The 22,115-nt window shown below is 39.5% G+C and overlaps 1 protein-coding gene across 1 annotated transcript in view; it reads right to left on the reverse strand.

Annotated features, from left to right (window-relative positions):
- The window catches only part of EFEMP1 (EGF containing fibulin-like extracellular matrix protein 1), a 52,653-nt gene that overhangs the window by 7,250 nt on the left and 23,288 nt on the right, over positions 1-22,115 (reverse strand). Inside the window, exons 4-5 of the mRNA XM_009886019.1 lie at positions 5,454-5,576; positions 1,639-1,758 (exon numbers count right to left, since the gene is read on the reverse strand). Of these exons, the coding sequence (XP_009884321.1) occupies positions 1,639-1,758; positions 5,454-5,576 (243 nt within the window). The remainder of the gene's footprint in view (positions 1-1,638; positions 1,759-5,453; positions 5,577-22,115) is intronic.

Below are 22,115 nucleotides of genomic sequence, written 5' to 3' on the forward strand. Positions count from 1 at the left end.
GTTTATCAGATATAACCATTGGTAAAGAGCTGCATTTGGAAAAAAAATAAAATCTTGAGTTTATGGCTTTTGCAAATGCTTATAAATGTCAGCAAGTCATTTACAGATACAACTAAAAACTGGCAAAGGCAACTAAGATTAGGAATTTACGAAAATTAAACCAATGAGGGGTTTAATGATGATGAACCTCCCAGTCCTGAAATGAATGGTAATAGGGAAAAACTAAGTACAAAGCTGTCTTGCTCCTTTTACTTAATTTCTGGCAATAGTGCAAAGAATGTACCTTGTGACAATGCTACCAGAGAGAATAAATAAGCTAGCCAAAGCCACAATTCTGTCTGTTTTCCTTCCGAGAAATATCGAACCACTTTAAATATATGCAAAATTTGTAACACAAATGTAATTGGTACAGCTGTCATGTATCATTACTACCAGATCACTGTTGCAGATGTGAAAGTCTGCCTTGATGCAGCAACCATTAATTTACAAATCTCCTTCTTAAGATTTACTAAGTGTCTTATTAGGCTGGGAGGCCAGCAAGAATCAGAGAAGGGGTGTTCTGGTGAAGCACCTCACAAACTTGGAGCTGTCATACAGATTTGTAAGTGTAATTGAAAGAATACATCTTATATTTGAGCCATGGAAAGGGTTAAATCTGTAGCAACTTGTCATGTGGTTATGTTGTGTCCATGTGTAATTTTTTTTTATCCTATCATCTGCTGAAAACCAAGAAATGTCTCTGTCACTTCAGTGCTAAGCAGCATGCTAGGGTACTTGATAAGATATGGCAATGTTTGGAAGTAATGGTAGAAGCTGGAAAACACAGACTGATTTTTCTATACAGAAACCCTATATTATATGCATATATATGTTATAGCCATAAAGAACTTCTGACCATCTCTATCACCCATCTCTTGGGTTTTGTTGGGTTTTTTTTATGGCCATTCTCTCTGCACTTCAGCAGAAATAGTTTCCTCTTTATTATTACTCTAATTCTTCTGGAACAGAACTTACACTTTCAAACTTAGCAGCAGTCTTAAAGTTTTACTGCAAGGCTTCCCTTAGTGTTTTACTTCTAAAGGGAGGATTGCTTCTAAAGGGTCACTCTTCCTTAGTGACCCTCATTTTCGTTTTTAACATTATTTTCTAGATATTCAAATGTGACATTCATAGATGCTTGCTTTCTTCAGTACATTTATCATGTGCTCAGGATAAGTACACTTAACTGCAGCAGTATAGTATTGCTTCCCCTGGTTTCCAGTTGCATGAACTAGGAATAGAAGCCAATGATAATGCAAAGTGATCCACCAGAACTGAAAGAATAATTAAATCTAAGCTATAATAATTAACATAAACCTCCAGGCTTCCGGTTGCCAAAGTAGATGCTTCTCAGAAATCTGCTACGCCAACAAAATAACAGGTTTTCAGTAAGGCTCCAATTTTCTCTCACCCTCCTATACTTCTCAGATTGCTTGCAGGAGAATCTCAATATAGCAACTGGTATGTCTTATTGGTTGGTGTTTATTTCCTTTAAGGTGGGATGAAGATACTTAAATTTCAGCTGTAGCAAATCATGTGTCAGTATTTGTCTCTATACCACGTGAGCTCGTGTGTAAGTACATGCAGAGAAGTTCTTACCTACACAGGTGTGGTTGTTGGATGCTAACTGGAAACCAGCATTGCACTGGCAATAATAGGAACCAGGAGTGTTCACGCATCGATGGTGGCAATATGGAGGCAGGGTGCATTCATCGATGTCTGAGTTATCAAAAAAGAGACATTAGTTCAAATGGAATCATGGCAGTTCACTGTTGCTGTCTTGTGTCCAAAGAAACTCTGAAGTTAATTGCATTTGATTACAAGCAGGAGGAAAAAAAAGCTTATGTGAGCTAGATACTGCTTCTTATGCATATTAATGGAAATACTATTTTACATTTTCTTTTCTCCAAGTAAATTGTGTAAAAATGTGTTTTATGCTGATTCCAGCCACTGAGGTCAATACACATTCCAACTTCATTTTTTATTCACTTCCAAAGTACTGCTTAGTCTTATTTATTTTGTATAGGTAAAACCCAGAATGTGTTGTTCTACTCTTCAACCAAGATTTCTCCTGATCAAACATAATGCTGATCAACATGGTGAATGTGGCTTTGTAGCTCTTACTTTTCCAAAAATTCACACGCAGCACACTTAGCATGTAATAATCTTTTCAACTCCATTAGAAAAAGTCCAAATTTTCTGTGTAAATACAGGGCAATGGGAAGGATAGAAGATTAACAGGCGTGAAAAGGAAATAGGTGGTTGTGCATCTGCAGGGATTCTTGAGAAACTGGCTTGCTCCCCCAGGGGGCTTCCATTGCTCCCAGTCCCCTCCCTGCCTCTCCGCATACCTTTCCATGTGGCAGCACTAGCACCTTCTGGCTGTGCTCTCTGGTGCCAAGTGAGGTGATCAGACTGGCTGGAGTTGGTGCTATCTCAGGCAGTATTAACTTTGCACAGACTCTCCCTGCGGATTCGCCCTAGTTTTGAGGTGGTGCAGGCTGCCTTTCCAAGTTTCAGCATTCCTAGTGTGCATTGGGGCAGGGTTTTCACCTGCAAACCATACAAAATGTGCAACAGCCCATTCTTTCTCTCTGCATTTTAAAAGGTTTCCTTGCATTCTGGATGGGATGCTGCCTCTGTTGTCTGAAAAGCTGGTTTTGTTTTGGTTTTTTTTTATTATTATGCCACAATGCTGATCATACATGTATGTGTAGCAGCCATTTCTAGTTGTGGCCTGCTTGAGCTTGGTGAAGAAATCCATGCCATGTTCTGTACATGTACACAATCTGAGATTTCAAAGGCTCAACACTCAGACAAATAAGACCAGTTTTCACTGGAACAAAGAAAGGCACTTCCCATATCCATGCCAGATCTTGAGTTTCCTACCTCCAGCTGTTTCCACCATAGATGTGTTTAAAAAGAGGCCAAGACTTGTTTTTAATAATGAGGAAAGTGTTTGTTTTAATATCAAGTGAAAAAATAATCTTCAGAAGTTAACCCTTTCTTTGTCAAATTTACAGTCACTGTTTTGGGACTAAACTTAGAAGTGGAGTGTTTTGGATGGTTCTGAATGAAAAGACTTACGCTGGAAAATTCCTGGCTATCCGTACAGTAGTGATTGTTGCTGTAACTCTTCTGTTGCAGAGAGAAATTTGGAAGTAGAAATGGAATAAATTAGGAGGCATGATAGATCTCTTCCCCCCTCAACTTTTACAGGACTAAGCTCTTACAAATTGCTGTTTAAACACCCGATTATACAATATAGGCATATAAGCAATGCTTTGCTTAGGCACTGCATTTATGCACATAAACGCTTCCAGGATTTGACTCTAATTCAGTGGGAGTTTTCCTTGTGGGATTAGGCACATCGGCTCCATGCAGATCTAAGGGATAAGCATCATCTTATCAATTTGGCCAAATCTTCTGTTTGAAGTAATGCTGGAAAACAATTCATTCTATTTGCACTCCCATGTTTTGGAAAAGATTAATTTTGTAATATGTGAACAAGCAAATAAAAAAAAGACAGAAATTATTAGTGAATTTAAATTAAAAATCAATCAGTTTTTAGAAATGAGTCTTTTTCTCCCACTACCTTGAAGCCAAAATAGTTTGGAAAAATTTCTTTCAAATTTGAGAAACATTTCCTCCCATATGGAGAACCTCTATCAAGATCTGGCCCTAAGAGCGTTTTCTGGCTAAGTTGTTATAAAATCCTCAAAGACAGGCTTTATTCTGAAATGCTGACAGCACTAAGCATAGGGTTGTACTTATAATATAGGTCAGTGTGTAATACGTAACACAGGTGTTATTTTTGGTTTTGACCTATATAGGAGAAGAGAAATTTCACTTTCCAGACATCTTAATGTATAGATTTAGATGCATAAATGTATTCACATGTAGATATATCATTCTGGTATGATATATCATGTAGATATATCATACATATATCATACATATATATGTAGGTGTATCATTCCGCTTCTGTTCTTTTGCATGCTGCAATGCGTTCCGCAAGACTTTTAGTTAATACCATGGGTCTTGACATTAAAAGTGCTATTGCATAGCAGTAATATACTTTACCTGCTCTAAAAAAATCTAGATAAACGCCAGATAATTAAAAAAAAAAAAACACCAAAAAACCAAACCAATGACCTGGAAAAACTATTCCTCTACCTACATTCCAAACTACTCATCCTACTCTTGCACAGAAAACTGAGAAAAAAAACAGCTACATCTGTGTTTACACCAATTTGACAATTCAGGGCATGATCCACATCTCTTAGGAAAGAGATAAGAATTTTTGGGTTGACTTCTACAGCCCTTGACTCAGAACCCTAAAGAAGGAGCCATGGCTGGAAATTTAACTTAGTCTGAATGTGTACTGAAACTTCCACAGTTTCCTTCCTGCAGCTCTTGTTAGGCAATGACTACCTTTGCAAGGCTTTTTGAAAGTGATTATAAATAAAAATTAATTTCTTAAACACTTCCAAATGCAGCATCCCTAACAAAGAAAAAGGGAAAACCTGAAGTTTCATTGTTCCTGTTCTGCTGGGGACACAGAAAAAGCGTTTATCCTAGGCTGCACAAAGCCAGTCTTGTCTTGTAAGAGGTGGTCTTGAATATCACCTCATGATGTATAAATTTGATTCTCTTATTTCATAGTTGTTTTTATCATCTCTGACAAACCTAAAGCTTAAGGCTGGATTGCCTATAAAAGCAATTTATCCATTGAAATCATGATTAAAGAGGTGTGAAAGGCTGAAGGAGGACTGAAGGAACACAGTAGTGGCACTTGTGCATAACATCCCCAAATGAGGATGGAATAGGAAAGATGCAGTGTTTACACTGCACTTGGATTTAATTTAATGCATCCAAGGGGCCTGATAGTTTATTTTGGCATGAAGATTAAAGTGTAGTGGTTTATAAGGTGCAAATATCCCATACCTGCATTCAGAGTTTCCATCTCTTTCATTTATACTCATAAAACTGAGTACTGAAACTGTGCAAGGGGGCTCTGCAGAGCAGGGATTAGGTCTGTGTGAAGGTAGTGCTTTGTCCTACAGATCTGGAGTCAAGTCTCAGGTCAGTGGAAAGACATGCTTTAGTTTGCCACTGTAGTAGACTTATGGCTATATCTGGGACATTGGGCAATACCCCAATACAAACAATAAACACAATGGGTAACTATTAGGAAAATGAATCTTGTGAAGTTCAACTCCAAGTGTTGATTATACTTAAAATAGTCTCTAGTTCCATGTTTTAGTCATTAATTATTGTGATACAGTGATTATTCCATTGCATTTCAAAGTTATATAGCTATTTTACAGTACACATACTGATACACTTTATAATCGACATAAAGTTTGCAACTGTAGATAAAGTGAGAAAATTTAGCCCAGAGCAACACTTACCAACGCATTGGTCCCCTCGTTTCTGATAGCCTGGAGGACACTGGCAGCTGAAGGACCCTCTTAAATTCACACATACTTGGTCAGCTCTACAATTATGGGATCCAGTTGCACACTCATCTATATCTTTTTATAAAAAAAGCAAAGGCGATCTTAGTCATAAAGTGTACTTAAAATGTTTAACCTGTTGAAATGTTTTATGCATCTTTAAGCTACCTGTAAGTGAAGGCTGCAAAGTTCAAATATACTCCAAAGATGTCATCTCAATGTTTATTCCATTTGCAGGACATAAAATGTTATCAGATTTGTAATAGCTTTTAATTCTGATATACTGCATTTGGAAATATTTTCAGATATGGTTATTTTAAGCAATCAGATACGTATATTTCAAATATCATATTTTGTACTTATCACTATAAAACTTCCTTTGGAAGCAGTTTAATAGACTTGCATTTGAACAGTACAGCTAAAAATGCAAATACTAGACCAGTATTTTTCAGTGTAATTCAGGCAGCTTTTTTATTTCACACTAAATGCAGGTTTAGACATGCATAAAACTAACATTTTCATTTTGCCTATTCATTATAACTGCTGGAGGTACTTAATTATAATTAACTGCATGTGCTGACAAATAGGTTGCTTAAAATGGAATTACAATTTGCTTTCTCATCTGAACATCCAAAATGTTGGAGAGCTTTTTTATTGTAATCTGATACAGTACAGTGAAAGGACTTTTTAATTTTGGCATTGTACACAATTTGGAGACTCTAGGCTGAATAAACAAATTCCTTAAAACTTATGATCTCTAGTTTACAAATCTCAGCTGACCTTTCTATTTGTATAGGCACTGGGGACGTTAGAACATCACCAGTGGCAGATTCTGGGTGGTGCTTTGGAAAAAATGATGGATTCTTTCTCATAGCAAATGAAAACAATTTTGACCACAAGATTCAATAAAAAATAAACCATCAACAGTTTGAATTAATTCTCAATGTTTGCCCTTTCCCTGAATGTCCAAATATTTTTACATATATTTTCTCTTTATCTGACAGGAAAAATAAAGTCCTTTTATGTTATCCTGCTCTTTGCCTTTCTGCATATCAGTCCTGAAGCTGCTGTGTTGATGCAGGACTTGCTGACTGCATCGTTCTGTACTGACAGCTGAAAAGCACATTCTCAGGTGTAAAGACTTTCAGGGACTGTAGCCGGCTGCCTCATACCAACCTGACACATCATTAAACGCTTGAGCCAAAGCATGGTGGAGTTTAATGCAAGTCTGTGCGGGGACTTCCCTGGGCTTTGCATGTACTCCTAGTTTCTACAAAAGCTGAAATTAAAAGGGCTATAGTACTCGTACAGTTCAAATCCTTTTTGTTGCAGAGTGTACTGGAACAAAGAAAGTTTATTTGATCTTTGGGAACTTCATATATTAGTAAACTTAACGTGAGTTACCTTTCAAGATGGATAGGTAAAAATGGATTAAGTCCTTTTGTTGCTATTTGCATCCACAGCCTGATTTCTGTTTAGCTTACTATCTATGGAATAGTAAGCTACACCAGCTAAAATGAAGTGAACTAGATTGACTTATGCACTCAAGGTCTTTGATTTTTCCAATGGTAAGTTCAGTTTGAAAGACAATGATTCAAAAGCAGGGTTTGACTGCTAGCTGCCTTCTCATTTGGAAACTATCGGAGGACTTGATACTATAGCCACAGAGATTTGTGTTAATAAGAACAACTTTTTCTGGACACTTGTTTCAAGGAATCCTTTAGAGCTCTCCTAAGCTGCTTATTCCAGTTAGGATCCTGAACTGGGTTGCATACTAGCTGTTAATGTATGTCCTGTGTGTCTTCTACATGCCATGAAAATGCATACTGGTATGCGGCGCATTCTTGGATTTCAGAAGAGCTTTATCAGTGTTGTTACTCTGCATCATCATGGTGCTTTTTCGGCTTTTGTTGATATGCGAGTCCTAGGCAAGCTAGGGAAACAGATACATGGAATGAAATATTGATGGCAGTTCTTTAAAAGTTCCGGTCCTATTTTTTTTTTTTTGTGGATGTTATTGAACTGCCTAAGGTGGGAAGTGAAGACGGACAGGAGAGCAGCGTCTAGCCTTCACTGGGGAAGGCTGGTATGTTGCCATACCTGGAGCAGTTCTGCTCACATCTCTGCAAAGAAATGAGTAATGTTAGAGTAAGGCATCTTACAGTTGGTTAGGGTCCGACTGATCTGAAGCTTCCAGATTGTTTTCCCAGTTACGTCACCTCTGTATGGAAATCAGTAACTCCCAGCTCTTCACTCCATTATTCTAAGAACTTTTTCCAGTTTAAATCAGACTTTTCCAATCGATTAGATTCCTAGCTTGTTTATTATAACCTGCACAGTGTCTTCTGATTCTGTGACAGTGATCTGGAAGCTGCATCAATTCCTGCTTTTAGTCTGTACCAAATGCAGTAATACTGGGATGGCATGGTGGTTATATGGGTTTTTTCCTTAAATCCTACCATTTCATTCAATTTGATCTTTATCAACAAAATCCCTGGACTTAAATGTGAACACTAGATGAGGGCATTGGGAATCCATACTTTTGGTTTCTTCCTACTGCAGACGCCTGTCACCAGACTGATTTGGTATCTGTGACGACATAGCAATCTGGGGCAAAAGTGGGATAGAAACCCCTATGGGAAGATCACAGAGCTCACCAGCTTTAATCCTAAGAGCAAGGCAAATTTGTCTGACCTTTCCTCTCTAGCACGAATGTTTAATAATGTGTGTTACGTGCATGTGTATTTATAATAATTAAAAAAATTAAATCAAGACACTCCACTGCACACACTTTTCTCTGGGGAGAGGGTGAGAGAACAAACATGTGACAGATGTTTGTCATGTTGCTTAATGCACTACTGGAAAGCACTCAAGATACCACAGTGATGAGTGCAGTATAAGAAACAGATCTAGAAAGAAAATAGGCTTTTACAAGCTCATTCTTGAGCATCTTTCCTCTGCATCTTCTTTATCATGATGACACTACATTTGGAAAAGTTTGTTTCCGTAAGTGTTTCAGCAACTGATGCCATAACTGATGCTTCTACCTTAAGCAAGTATCTTATAAACTATACCTGAAAACACCTTCACCTCATTCCTCATCAACTTTTGAATTTCATTTCTAGATGTTACGTGTACATTTGTTTGCTCAGGTAGGCAATTAAAATTACATTGGTAACCAGTGATGAAAATTTTTTAACATTACTCTTTCTTTATTTCTTTGTATTTTCTAATCTCGGCTAACATTTTAAAAGGTTGTGCTGTTCACTACAGATAAACGAGAGCTGTAATTCTGTACTAAATTGTTAAAACAACTTGAATAGTATTTCATTATTGATGCATGAAACCTGTGAAATTTAAATTAATTCGTAAACTCACTGTGTATCTGATTCTGGTCTAAGATGGTGCTCGGATTTTTATTCCCAGTCATTCTCTGGACAGTTACAGCCTGTGTAGTTGGAAAATTTCCTTTGAAATAGCCTGGGTGTCCCTAACAATTCTCTTGCGGATCAATCTTACTTGAAAATGGAGCTGGGTTACCTTCAGTGTCTTGATCCAGTGATCAAGATAATAATAATAATAGTTGCATATAGTTCACTGTCACTGTTAGATCACTGTAATTATAGCTCTAGTTGACCCCCTTCTCAGGGGAACGGAGGGTCCAATATGCTGGCCAGAACCTCCTCTTAGGGAAGTCTGGTACCACCCCGGGGCCTGGGTTAAGGACATCATGAGGAAACTTCCTAGCCTGGTATGGCCCTTGGACTATTACCTATTGCTGCTCTTCCATGTGGGTGGTGATAAAGCCACAATGTGTAGCCCAAGGGCGATCAAAAGAGACTTCAGGGCCTTGGGATGGTTGGTAAAGCAATCTAGAACACAGGTTATTTTTTCCTCTCTCCTTCCAGTTGCAGGCAGTAACACTGGAAGAAACAGATGAGCCCACTCTCTCCTATGAAGACAGGCTGAGAGAGTTGAGGTGTTTCAGCTTGGAGAAGAGAAGGCTCCGGGGAGACCTTATAGCAGCCTTCCAGTATTTAAAGGGGGGCCTACAGGAAACATGGAGAGGGATGCTTTATCAAGGAGTGTAGCAATAGGATCAAGTGTAATGGTTTTAAACTGAAAGAGGGTATATTTAGATTGGATATTAAGAAATTCTTTACTCTGAGGATGGTGAGGCACTGTAACAGGCTACCCAGAGAAGTTGTGGATGCCCCATCCCTGGAAGTGTTCAAGGCCAGGTTGGATGGGGCTTTGGGCAACCTGGTCTAGTGGAAGGTGTCCCTGCCTATGGCAGGGGTGTTGGAACAAGCTGATCTTTAAGGTCCCTTATAACTCTAACTGTTCTATGATTCTATGAAACAAGGATTCTATTAATACATGGCTCTGTGGCTGGTGTAACTGACACAATTCTGGGTTTTCCTATAATGAGAATGGCACCAGGTGTCAGATGGGATTCACCTTTCTCAAAGCAGCAAGAGGGTCTTTGCTCACAAGCTAGTGGGGCTCATTGACAGAGTTTTAAACTAGGCTTGAAGGGGGAGGGGGATAATATCAGGTTTGCCTGTGACAAGCTGTGGGATGTTGCGCTAAGGTTGGAGGGGTGGGATGCTAGCAAGGCCCTGCAGCTTGTTGCTCTGAGATGTGCTGGCTACACTGCAGCGTACTTGAAGTCTTACAGAGATGAGCCAGAGGCTCCTGAGGTAATAGAAGCCAAAAGGGATACACCAGTGAAATACCCTAAAGGAATTAAGGGGTGTTCCTCTAAGAAGGTGATGTGGCTGACAGCCCAGCTGAAGTGGCTCTACACCAGTGTACACAGCATGGGCAACAAACAGGAGGAGCAGGAAGTCACTGTGCTGCTAGAAAGCTAAGACCTGGTTGCCATTACTGAAACCTGGTGGGATGAATCCCATGACTGGAGTGCGGCTATTGATGACTACAGGCTGTTCAGAAGGGAGAGGGGAGGAAGGAGGGGCAGAGGTGTTGCTGTCTGCATCAAGAAATGGATAGTGTGTGAAGAGCTGTCTCTGAAGAATAGCCATGAGCAGGTTCAAAGCCTATGGGTAAGAATTAGAGATCAAGGCAACAAACGGAGCCTTGTGGTTGGTGCCTACTACAGGCTGCCTGATCAAGGGGAGCCTATTGATGAAGCCTTCTTACTCCAGCTACAGGAGGCATTGTGCTCGCAGGCTTTCATCCTGCTAGGGGACTTCAACCGCCCTGACATCTGCGGGAAAAGTAGCACAGTGAGCTGTAGGCAATCCAGGGAACTATTGGAGTGCATTGAGGATAATTTCTTAAGCCAGGTGATAGACAGCCCCACAAGAGGCGATGCAATACTGGACCTGATGGTCACCAATGCAAGTGAACTAATTGGTGATGTCAAGACTGGAGGCAGTCTGGGCTGCAGTGATCATGCACTAGTAGAGTTTGTGCTCCTGAGGGATGTGGGTCAGGGGAAGAGTAAAGTCAGGACCCTGAATTTTAGGAAAGTAAACTTCCAGCTCTTCAAGGAGTTAGTCAATAGGACTCCCTGGGAAACTGCCCTGAGGGACAAGGGAGCAGAACAGAGCTTGCAGATCTTTAAGGGCACTTTCCACACAGAGCAAAAGCTCTTCATCCTCAGGTGTAAGAAATCAGGAAAGGAGGGCGAGAGACCTGGATGGATGAGTTGAGACCTGCTGGTCAAACTAAAGAGAAGAAAGAGACACACAGGCAGTGGAAGCAGGGACAGGTATCCTGGGAAGAGCATAGGGTTGCTGCCTGGTTGTGCAGAGATGGGGTCAGGAAGTCCAAGGTGCAGCTGGAGCTGAACTTGGCAAGGGATGCAAAGGATAATAAGAAAGGCTTCTACAGGTATGTCAGCCACAAAAGGAAGGCCAAAGAAAGCATATGCCCCCTGATGAGCAAGACTGGCAAACTGGTAACAATGGAGAAAGAGAAAGCTGAGGTACTCAACTTTTTTGCTTCAGTCTTCCCTGGCAACCTCTCTCCCCACACCTCTCAAGTGGATGGACCACAAGGCAGGGACTGGGGGAGCAAAGTCCCTCCCACTGTAAGAGAAGATCACATTTGTGACCACCTGAGGAACCCAAACACACAGAAGTCTATGGGACCTGATGAGATGCATCCCAGAGTCCTGAGGGAATCGGCTGATGTAGTTGCCAAGCCGCTTGCCATGATATTTGAAAATTCATGGCAGTCAGGTGAAGTCCCTGGTGACTGGAAAAAGGGAAACATTGCACCGATATTTTTTTTATTTTATTTTATTTTTTTTAAAAAGGGGTAGAAAGGAGGACCCGGGGAACTACCGACCTGTCAACCTTACCTCTGTGCCTGGGAAGATCATGGAACAGATCCTCCTTGAAGCTATGCTAAGGCACGTGGAGGTCAGGGAGGTGATTTGAGACAGCATGGCTTCACCAAGGGCAAGTCCTACCTGACTAATCTACTCGCCTTCTATGATGGAGTCACTGCATCAGTGGACAAGGGAAGAGCCACAGATGTGGTCTATCTGGACTTCTGCAAGGCCTTTGAAGTGGTCCTCCACAACATCCTCCTCTCTAAATTGGAGAGGTAAGGATTTGATGGGTGGACTGCTCAGTGGAACTGGTTGAATGGTTGCATCCAGAGGGTAGTAGTCAATGGCCCAATGTCCAGATGGAGATTGACAAGTGGTGTTCCTCACGGGTCTGTATCTGGACCAGTACTGTTAAATAACTTCATTAATGACATAGATGGTGGGATCGAGTGCACACTCTGCAAGTCTGCAGACAATACCAAGCTCAGTGGTGCAGTTGACACACCTGAGGGATAGGATGCCATCCTGAGGGACCTGGACAAGCTTGAGAAGTGGGCCCATGTGAACTTCATGAGGTCCAACAAGGCCAAGTGCAAGGTCCTGCCCCTGGGCTGGGGCAACCCCTGGTATCCATACATGCTGGGGAATGAAGGGATTGAGAGCAGCCCTGCTGAGGAGGACTTGGGGACACTGGTGTTTGAAAAGCTGGACATGAGCTGGAAACGTGGTCTCACAGCCCGGAAAGCCAACTATCCTGGGCTGCATCCAAAGAAGCATGGCCATCAGGTCAAGGGAGGCGATTCTGCCCCTCTACTCTGCTCTGGTGAGACCCCACCTGGAGTACTGCATGCAGCTCTGGAGCCCCCAACATAAGAAGGATGTGGACCTGTTGGAGCGGGTCCAGAGGAGGGCCAGAAAAATGATCAGAGGGCTGGAGCACCTCCTATGAGGACAGGCTGAGAGAGTTGGAGTTGTTCAGCCTGGAGAAGGCTTGTAAGAAAGATGGGGACAAATATTTTAGCAGGGCCTGTTGTGATAGAACAAGGGGTAGTGGCTTTAAACTAGAAGAGGGTAGATTTAGACTAGGGCTAAGGAAGAAACTTATGCTGAGGGTGGTGAAACAGTGGAACAGGTTGCCCAGAGATGTGGTAGATGCCCCATCCCGGGAAACATTCAAGGTCAGGCTGGACAGGGCTCTGAGCAACTTGATCTAGTTGAAGATGTCCCCGCTTATTGCAGGGGGGGTGGACTAGGTAGCCTTCAAAGGTCCCTTCCAACCCAAACTATTCTATGATTCTATTCCATATCTGACCTCAAATAATTATGTAGTCTTTCAATAGGCCACTCAAAAGCAAACTTATTATGGGATTTATTTGTAATTTAAATAATTAGAAAAATTTAACAAAATTTGTGAAATGTGTTTGGATTGAGTATTTTTATTTCCATATTTTTTCTTATAGGTTCTTCATCCAGAATACTGAAATTGTCCCATTCTTTCAGTGCAATGTACTAGGGGATCACAAAACACAAAATTCGGATTCTCTGAACAATCTGAATTCAGATCCTTTAAGTATCATGACACAGTCTTTAATTATATGAACGTCCTATTCTGTGTTTCCTGCAGGCTTGGGCTCAGTTAAACCTTACCATTCCCAAAACGGGTTAGGTGGTATGGTTCTCTATCAAGTTGCAGTGATTATTGCTATAAAAAACCTTAAATTGGTGTAAAGAGTCAGAGTCAATAGAGAAGTAGGGGGAGGAACATTACAATTAAGGATACTGGTCTCTCAATTAAATTACATGTAAGCCACACTGGTCTTTCAGAAATGTTTATGGAAGTCCTCAAATGAACTATGGTAAATATGGCCATCAGACCCCAATGACTCATCCTAATATAAATACCACCTTTTGTAGTGATCTTCAGGGCTATTCTAGAAAGTTCATTTTAAGACTTTCATATTGATAGCTGGTTAAGATAACGCTCTGATTTGTATAGGCTGCTGTTTGAAGTTTGCAGGGTGCTATAGATATAATGTGAAAACCGTGGAGGGCAGCAGAGCTTGTTCCTGTATTCCTTCAAAATATAAATCAGTTTGCATTTCATAGTTTTAATTCCACAAGCCTCACTAATATTGGTACCCAGTGATTCCCTCACTTTCCAAAAATGTACCCACACTGCCTCTTGAAGTGATTTACACAATTACGTCCTTCCATTGCTGACTTTGGCAGCCTGCTCTATATTTCAACCACCAGTTGTGTACAAAAAATTTTGCCTGACCTGCTTTTTCGCTATAGCTTTCTGTAAATTTACTGTATAGTTCCCTGTTTTAGAGCTAGTTAGTTTTTCTACTTCTCTACTGCAATCCATTCTGTCAGGCTCTTATCTACATCCATAAAATTCTTTCCTTGTCTCTCTTTCTGAGCTACAAACCTGGCTCCATTCCCTTCATACTGTGACTCATTTTTCCCAAACCCCCTGACTCATGCTGCTTGCTTACTTATGCAACAGCTTAATCTCTGTAATTTTCTTCATATCATTAGAAGTACATAAATTCATGAGATGCATTTCACCAGTGCTTCAAACTTTTGTAGAGAAAAAAATGCAATCCTTCATCTTGTTTAAACTACTTAAACCTTTTTGTCTTCTAGCTCATACCTGTATGTAATGCTCAGAGCTGGAGAACTGTATTCTTAAGTATATCTTACTCCTGGGACTGAAGCGCTCAGCTTCTTGCTGTTCACTGGTGCTCAACATACTGCAATTTACTACAGCATCTTCATGTTCTCCTTGTTTGTGTATACATTCATCTGTTCAAACAAGTCACAAAATGTTTGTAGGTTGCTTTCTCTATTCTGGTCTGTAGCAATCTTGTAAGCAGAATATTCCACCAGATCAAAAAGAGGGCTTTTAATATGACCTTATGGGATTCACATTCTTATTTCTGTCTCCACTGAGCAGTATCAATGTACCAACTTCTGAATGGTTTATAGAAATCTAAACCCAGAATGATTCCATCGATGTCAGTGTTGCACTTGTCATTGACTCCAGTAAAGCTGTTCTCCATTTGTTTTGAATGTAAACTCTAAATATTTTAGTTAATAAGTTTAAATTTTTTGAGTTCTCAGTGTGAGTGAGACCAGAAAATGACTTGTGCTATTTTTCTAATAGATTCATCTGAACTGAAAACAGTCTCTCACGTAAGCAATGGCACCAGTGAGTCTGATATCAGACATACAATAATCTGCACAGTACTGCAGGTATCGTGGACAATTTACTTAACTTCAGGATTCTGTAAAACCTTTCATTTCCGGTCTGCTTCATTAGCTTTCCTTCTTTCTGTAAGATATTTTATATCGGTATTTTTCAGCAATAGCCAGCTGAAGCTAAAATATTTGAAGAAATTAGACCACTGTACTTCTTCAATGAGTATGGGCTTACTTTATTTTACCAAATTAAGTATTCTATCTCTTATTTATGTTTCTTATATTGTTCTTGCAACTGAAGCCAAGCTCACTGCTATGTCGTTTCCTGGATCCTCCCTGATCCTTTCTTACACATAGGAACAACATTAGCAACCTCCAAATTCCCTGGTTCCCTCCCCAGCCTTAGCAAGCTATCAACAATTTCTGTCAAAGGCTTTTCTATTTCCCCTGCTACTTCCTTCAACATTTGGGATGTTATTCATCTGGGCTGGATGCCCAGACAACTTTTAACTCATTGGTGTTGGGACACCGTGCTTTGTGGTGGTAAATACCAGCAGAAAATCCGTTATGTAACATCAGGTCAGTAGGTACCAAAAACCTAAATATTTGGATAAATTTCTCACTTCTGGAGTGGCAAAACCTGTTAAGATAGAGACCCGCACTCTAACAGTGCAGTCACTATCCAGTAGTGTCATGAGGTAGCATCTGTAATTCTGCACAACACTGTAGCAGCCCATAAACTCACTCTTTATTGCTGATTTTTCTCTTCCCCTTTTAAATTTTCCTTTGGCCCTTTCATGTTAAGTATATTGGACTGATTGCCCTGGTAACAAGTTTTCACAGTTGAGCGAAGGTAACCTGCACAAATACTTGTTTGCACAGGAAAAATATATGTAAGAGCCAAGACCTACATTTAAGCAAATATGTGAGGTAGAATGTTTAAATTAATGAGACTTTCATGAAAAACAGCACGACTTCTTTTGGTGTGCCAAAACATTTCCCCTCGCAAATTTGAGAGTACAGCAAAGCAAGCTCCTTGTAGATTTGTCTTTTAGTACTCCTGTATATCATGGCACAACAAAATAGAAGTAATGCAAAATATTCATGTAGAAAATGTACCAAAAAAAAGTCTAATGCAGTGCAACTTACAGTTCCTTGTGTGGTTTCTTTATTTGGACTGCAAAAGTGTTAGCAACTATCATGAACTTGGGACAGCTACACAACCTCAGTGACTTCGTGAATATGAAGGTACAGGAAAAGCATCCTTCTATTTACTCAACAGAGTTAACAAGAGATCAAGCTGTAATAATCAAGTCTGGACTGCAGTACTGTGTCACAATTATGTATTATCTTTGGTATGTCCAAACCGAATTGACTTATCACATAGAATAGCTAAATAAAGGAGTGAGCCACAGCTTTCAGCACTAGAACATCTCCCACATGTTTGTTTGGGAGTGGCAGGCAGCTGAAAAGGGAGGGGGGGGAAATAAAAAAAAAATGAATGAAGCTTTGAATTGATGCATTACTTCCTTTTGCCTCCACTTTGCCTCCATCTGTGATGCTACCTTCCTTCTCTAGTGTATGCCATGCAGTCTTTAAATTACACTGCAAAAGGTAAATGGCTTTTAATTCTGAGATTGTTTTTTACGTCAAAGACTGAGATGCCATATGCAACTGTACATGATTTTTCTATCCTGTGTCTTAATATAAGATGATACTTACAATTGCTACATTCAGGACAGCATTTCAGTGGTGGCAAGGAAAGGATGCTTAACCTGAAGCAGCATCCAAACATGTATTCTGCTCCTATGCCTTCTGCACAGTAGCTGTCCATGCTGGAAATGGTATGGCAAGTTAAAAAAACTAATGCTGTATTACAGCTTTCTGTGTTGTGCTCTGTACTTTTCCAGGCCCCTACCAGTACAAGTCATGCTTTAACGCAGCTTGTAGGAATGCGCTTTGATAAAAAGGTATACTTGATTAGCAAATCACAACCATAGTGAATTAAATGAATGTGACACATAAAACACTGTTCAAGTAATACAGTAATGAAAATGATTATTACAAATAAAAATGGCCTGGCTAATATGACAACAATGTTAGTCTGTTACAAGGCCACAAAAACTATTCCCAGAAGACATTTAACAATAGTATTTTCTATCCAATGTTACTTCATCATGTATTCTTAAAACAAGAACACGGGTATTAATACATAGTGTCTTTGTGTTTAAAGTTTCTCAAAGGGAAGAGTATTTTTTTCCCAATAGAAGACCATTAATTATTAGTCTTCCTGCTCATCAAAAAGAAAAATATTCCATGTTTTTGACTGACCGATGTTAATTTAAAATTTGTATTTTTGGCTTTATTTCTGGTGGCGCCATAAATGGAGCCATACTTGCTTTCAAGTTACAATCCAATAATTTAGTGCAAAGTCTCAGTGCTTCAAAATGTTAGTTGTCATAATGATAAACGTTTTGATTTACATTGCAATAGCTTATTTTTACTTTCAGTAGAGTATTTCCTGCTGTTGTTTTCCTGTGACTTTATGCTAGAGGTCTAACAACTTGTGCTTTTTGGTTCATGCCTGCCTAAGTGAGGATCACCCACCCATGATGACCAATACACTTGGACTATACTCAAAAACAACAAGGGTGGATTAAACTATTCCATTATTGCAGATGAAAGAGTTCTCCCCGACATCTGGCATATCATCTTCAAAACTGATATGGAACATTTCCATAAATTCAGCTTAACATTGTTTTTGTGAGTGTTCCAAAGTATTTTTAACATGAAGAAATAGCATGCAAACTAATTTCCTATTTGAAAGTAAATGTCTTGTTCTTATTTCTAATTCACCCAGTTATTAAAAAAAGAAAAAAAAAAATGTTCACTTAACTTGAAGCATACTGTTTTGTTTATTTAAGTTAATGGAAAACTAGTCAGTGTTTGATGTAAAGCTGCCCCCTTGCTTGAAAGAAAACCAAACAACTGGTTATGAATTATGAATATCTCCTAATAGTTTCCAGAATTATCTGAAGGATGTATTTTTTTTCTTAATTACGTACACTTAAAAGTTCCAAGTTCCCTATTCATTTCCATTTTGTTTATTTCTCTCCTTGGAAACCTCATAAGCATTTTCCTTTAGCTAGGCTTGACTGAACAAAATAGTATTGCTACAACCTGTAATATTAGGGAAATAAAGGCCTGAAAGGTCTTTGTGGTTTTTAATTAGGAAGTTGAAGAATCACTCATTAAATCTTTGTGAGCCTTTTCACAGCACTTACACTGGCAGCTGCTGAGTCCCTGCAAAGGGATACACAAGCTTCTACCTAAAAAGTGTGCTTCACAGCACACTTTAAAAATCAGCTTGTATTCTGAGACAACACAGAAAACAGTTCCTGCAAAAAATATTGCTTTTCTTGTATGCTGGCATGTCTTCAACTCTTTTAATCCTAATCAGACCGTTCCTCTTGTGAGAAACCACAGTGTCTCCTTACGGTGAGGGAGGCATCTCCACGTGGGAGTTGCTGGCAAACGTACTGCAATGGGGGATGCAGTCTAGTGAAAACCTGGTCTGCCTGTGTGGTGCTACCATGGTCTGCATGTCCTTCTGGACAGTAAAAGCAGCTAGTTATCAATTGAACAAAGTTAACACAACAAGCAAACCAATGCACTGAGCATAAACTAGGTGATATCCAACCCTAGCCTGAAATAAAATAGCCTGGGTTGGTTTGTTGGTGTTTTTTTGGGGGTTTGGTGGTTTTTTTTTGGTAGTGAATGCATAGCTCATCAGTGCACACTTTGCTAGTTTAAGAAACACGGAACCTTAAGATATAAGGGCCTTCAGATATAAGGCAAGGGACTTAAAATATTTGATATAGGGACCAATTTTATCAATAACATCTTATTCTCCTTCAGCTTTTGCAGGCTGAATGAGCTGTCTTAGGAATTACAACTGTAGTTCCCAAGCTGAGAACATTTAAGTTCAAGTCAAGTTCAAAAGCAACTATCAGAAGGAGAACGCTTATCTAGACGATGATATTGTTTTTAGCACTAATCATCCTATCTGTTGGCAGTACCAACGTGCTGCAATCTCCACAGCTCCCTACGTAAATAAGCAGATTCCTGATGCTGTTCCAACTTCAGAAATGCCTTTGAAGGCATTATTTAGTTATGAATTTTTCTTACATGGTTATGTGATACTTTTAGCGTGTTGCTGTATGTAAACACAGATGCCTTGTTTTGAAGAAATGTATCTAAAACTTATTTACTTTCAAAGTATAACTGGTGGGCATTGGTCTTTATTTTACCTTCTTGTGAAATAAAAAATGCAGTGGTTAAAAAAAAAAAAAAATCACTTTCACGCCCTCTACAACTTTTGAATGATAGAACAATAAGAGCAAATTATGGAAATAGTACTTAAAGACACATCAGTTGATTTGGTCCAAAATATACTCTAGGGATGGGAGGGGATTGGAAGAGCTGGGATAGAAAAACACAATGTTCAGGTTGCACAGTTCAAGAAAAGTGAAGTGAAATGGATGTGCAGAAGTTAAGATTCCTGTGGCAATATCAATTTGCCTGTGCTATGAACAAGTAACAAAAACATCAGCAACAGTGTCTTGTAAATTTTTGTTTGTCTGTCTTGCCTTAAGAATTCACATTAGCTGGCTCTCCATTTGAACTTAAATGGAAAATCCAATTTTCCATGTAATTCTTAACATGAAGAGGGCTTAAAATGAAGTTTTAAAAATTCTTTGTTTGAAAGAGAATAGATACAAGAGGCAAGCCAGGCAGGACTGAAAGACAGGCAGAGACTCCAGGGAAAAAGAAATCTATTTCTTGAGGGTAAAACAAAACAAAAAAAAAGGCAGTATGAATATTTATGAAGGAAGAAAAATGAACTTCAAAGTTAAAAAGATGTATACTGATAGAGGTGACTAAGTGGAGGCTAAAGAAAAGAATGGGGAAAAAAAGCAAGAGACTTAAATAAGCTAGCTGCTTTTCACTTACAGAAGTAGTGCTTGTTAAACACTTTATTATAATTCAAGACTAGCAGCGTGATCTGGTTAGATCACCAAGGTGTTTTCAATGCTCGCTTTTTGACTGGAGAGCTGGTAAGTACCTGCCAATGTCTATGTTTTGCTGCTGTTTTTCTGATTCAAAGGATAATTGGTGCTGATAGAAGAATGCCTAAATAGCAAGTGCTGAGGTGGTGCCATGCACCCTGTGTAGCGCAGGAGAATGTGTCCTGCTGTGGTTGCACGTGTCTGGGACATGGTAAGAGAACGACGTGACCCAAAGGGATGCTATGGCAGGCTGTGGGCAGTGAGGGGATGGACAAGGATAACTCAAATAAGTTGAGGGTGTGCAGTGTACTGAAGATCGTAAGTTGGAGTGGTGCTTGGGAAGTATTTGTTGTTCTTTCAAAAACCTGACAAAAAAAATCTTAAAGCTGAAAATTATTATTATTTTTGGCCCCAAACGAAGATTTTTCTGGGGTTTAGCCACATTTTTTTTTTTCTGTGTTTGGGAACAAAAAAGAGAAGACACCAAAAAAATACTTTGTTCTTTCAATGAGCCAGTAATAAATAAAACCTAACATTTTAAAAAACAGAAGTTTCCTTGGGAAGAGAGAGCTATTTTTTCTTCCAAAATTACTTTGCCTTAAAATTGGGATCAACTCTGCTCTCAGGCTAAGGATCTGACTTCCCAGCTGCCTTTAAGCAATCAAATAGAAGTAGCAATTGGGACAGCTTTTCTTTTTTTTTTTTTTTTCTTTTTTTTTTTTTCTGGTCGTTGGCTGGGAAGTTACATGGGATTGCCTCAGAATAGATGCTGTGCTACCATAGTCCTGGCACTTTTCACTGAAAATGAGATTTCAGCAGTGTTTCCTAGAGTAAGTAGAGTACTCCTGAAGTCTGCTTGCGGGGCTGTCGGGATGGTGAAATGCAGTAACCTGCTTTTGTTTGCCTGAGCATGTGATTATTTTTTATTTTAATACCTTGTGATCTTCACAGACTTCTGGCAAAACTTAAAAGGTTAGTTTGAGAAGGGAGGAGCTATCATTTGTTTAGAAAATAAATAGAAAAAAAGTAGGCCAAATACCAGTAAAGTTCCTGTTTTAAAATATTAAACTAACACACAACATTGCTGGCCTAAAAAGGTCACATGAAGTGGGAGAAAGGATGTATTTAGACTGATTGCCAGGCAGGACGTGGGATCTCTCACTGACTTGGCAGTAGATACTTCATCTCTATTTGCTATTTGTGCTGTTTCTAATGCTCTTTATTTGCTAAGTTCTTATGTTTGACAAGATCCATGCTTTACTTCCCAGTATTTACGCAGTATTAAGCAAGTGTGTAAATCCATTCAGAGAATAAACAAGGCCTACCCTGCCCGTGCCTGTTGAGCAGCACCCTGGTGTTTTAGGAGACAGGATGCTCAGAAACCTGGGAAAATTGAAGTTTCGAGGGGTTTTCCTTTGGGGTATGCTATCAGACAACGAAGTTATTTGTAACATGTTTAAACTTGCTAAATATGGTGGAATGGGGTCCTCTGCTTCCAAATTTGCCAGTGAGAGTGAAGAAAGAAATGACTACTTAAACTACAATAGAGCTTTTACAACTTCTTTGGAAGAAATCATAAGATTTAATAAAATGTAAGCATCCCTTTCTATGGTCTGACTTTAGGGTACTTGGCTAGCATAAAGTAGGAGGCCTAATGCAGCAGCTAAATAATTGCTGCCACATTATTATCACTGCTGGATGAGATGAAGGTGTTTACAAATGAAAGTCTGCCAGGAGAATACAGTCAGCACAAGCTTGATCCAGCTCCAGCTGTAATCAATAGGAACCTTCAACTAAATGAGACTTAAAGAACAAACTAACTTCTTTTTGAAGTGTATTATACTTCAAATTTTGCTAAATTAATCCTGGAGCTCATCAGAAGTGAGATGCAGAGGGATTCAGTGCCTAACAAAGCCCCTTGTTTTACTCCATATATTGCTTGACGGTCATCAAAATTACACTTTCCACTCTGACAATTCAAGCTGACTTTTTTTTCCCCTCCCACTTAAATCTCCCACTTTTATTTTCCTCCTGTTATTC

The sequence above is a fragment of the Charadrius vociferus genome, unplaced genomic scaffold (genome assembly GCF_000708025.1).
Source record: "Charadrius vociferus isolate BGI_N301 unplaced genomic scaffold, ASM70802v2 scaffold455, whole genome shotgun sequence".
In the NCBI taxonomy this organism is placed as follows: Eukaryota; Metazoa; Chordata; class Aves; order Charadriiformes; family Charadriidae; genus Charadrius; species Charadrius vociferus.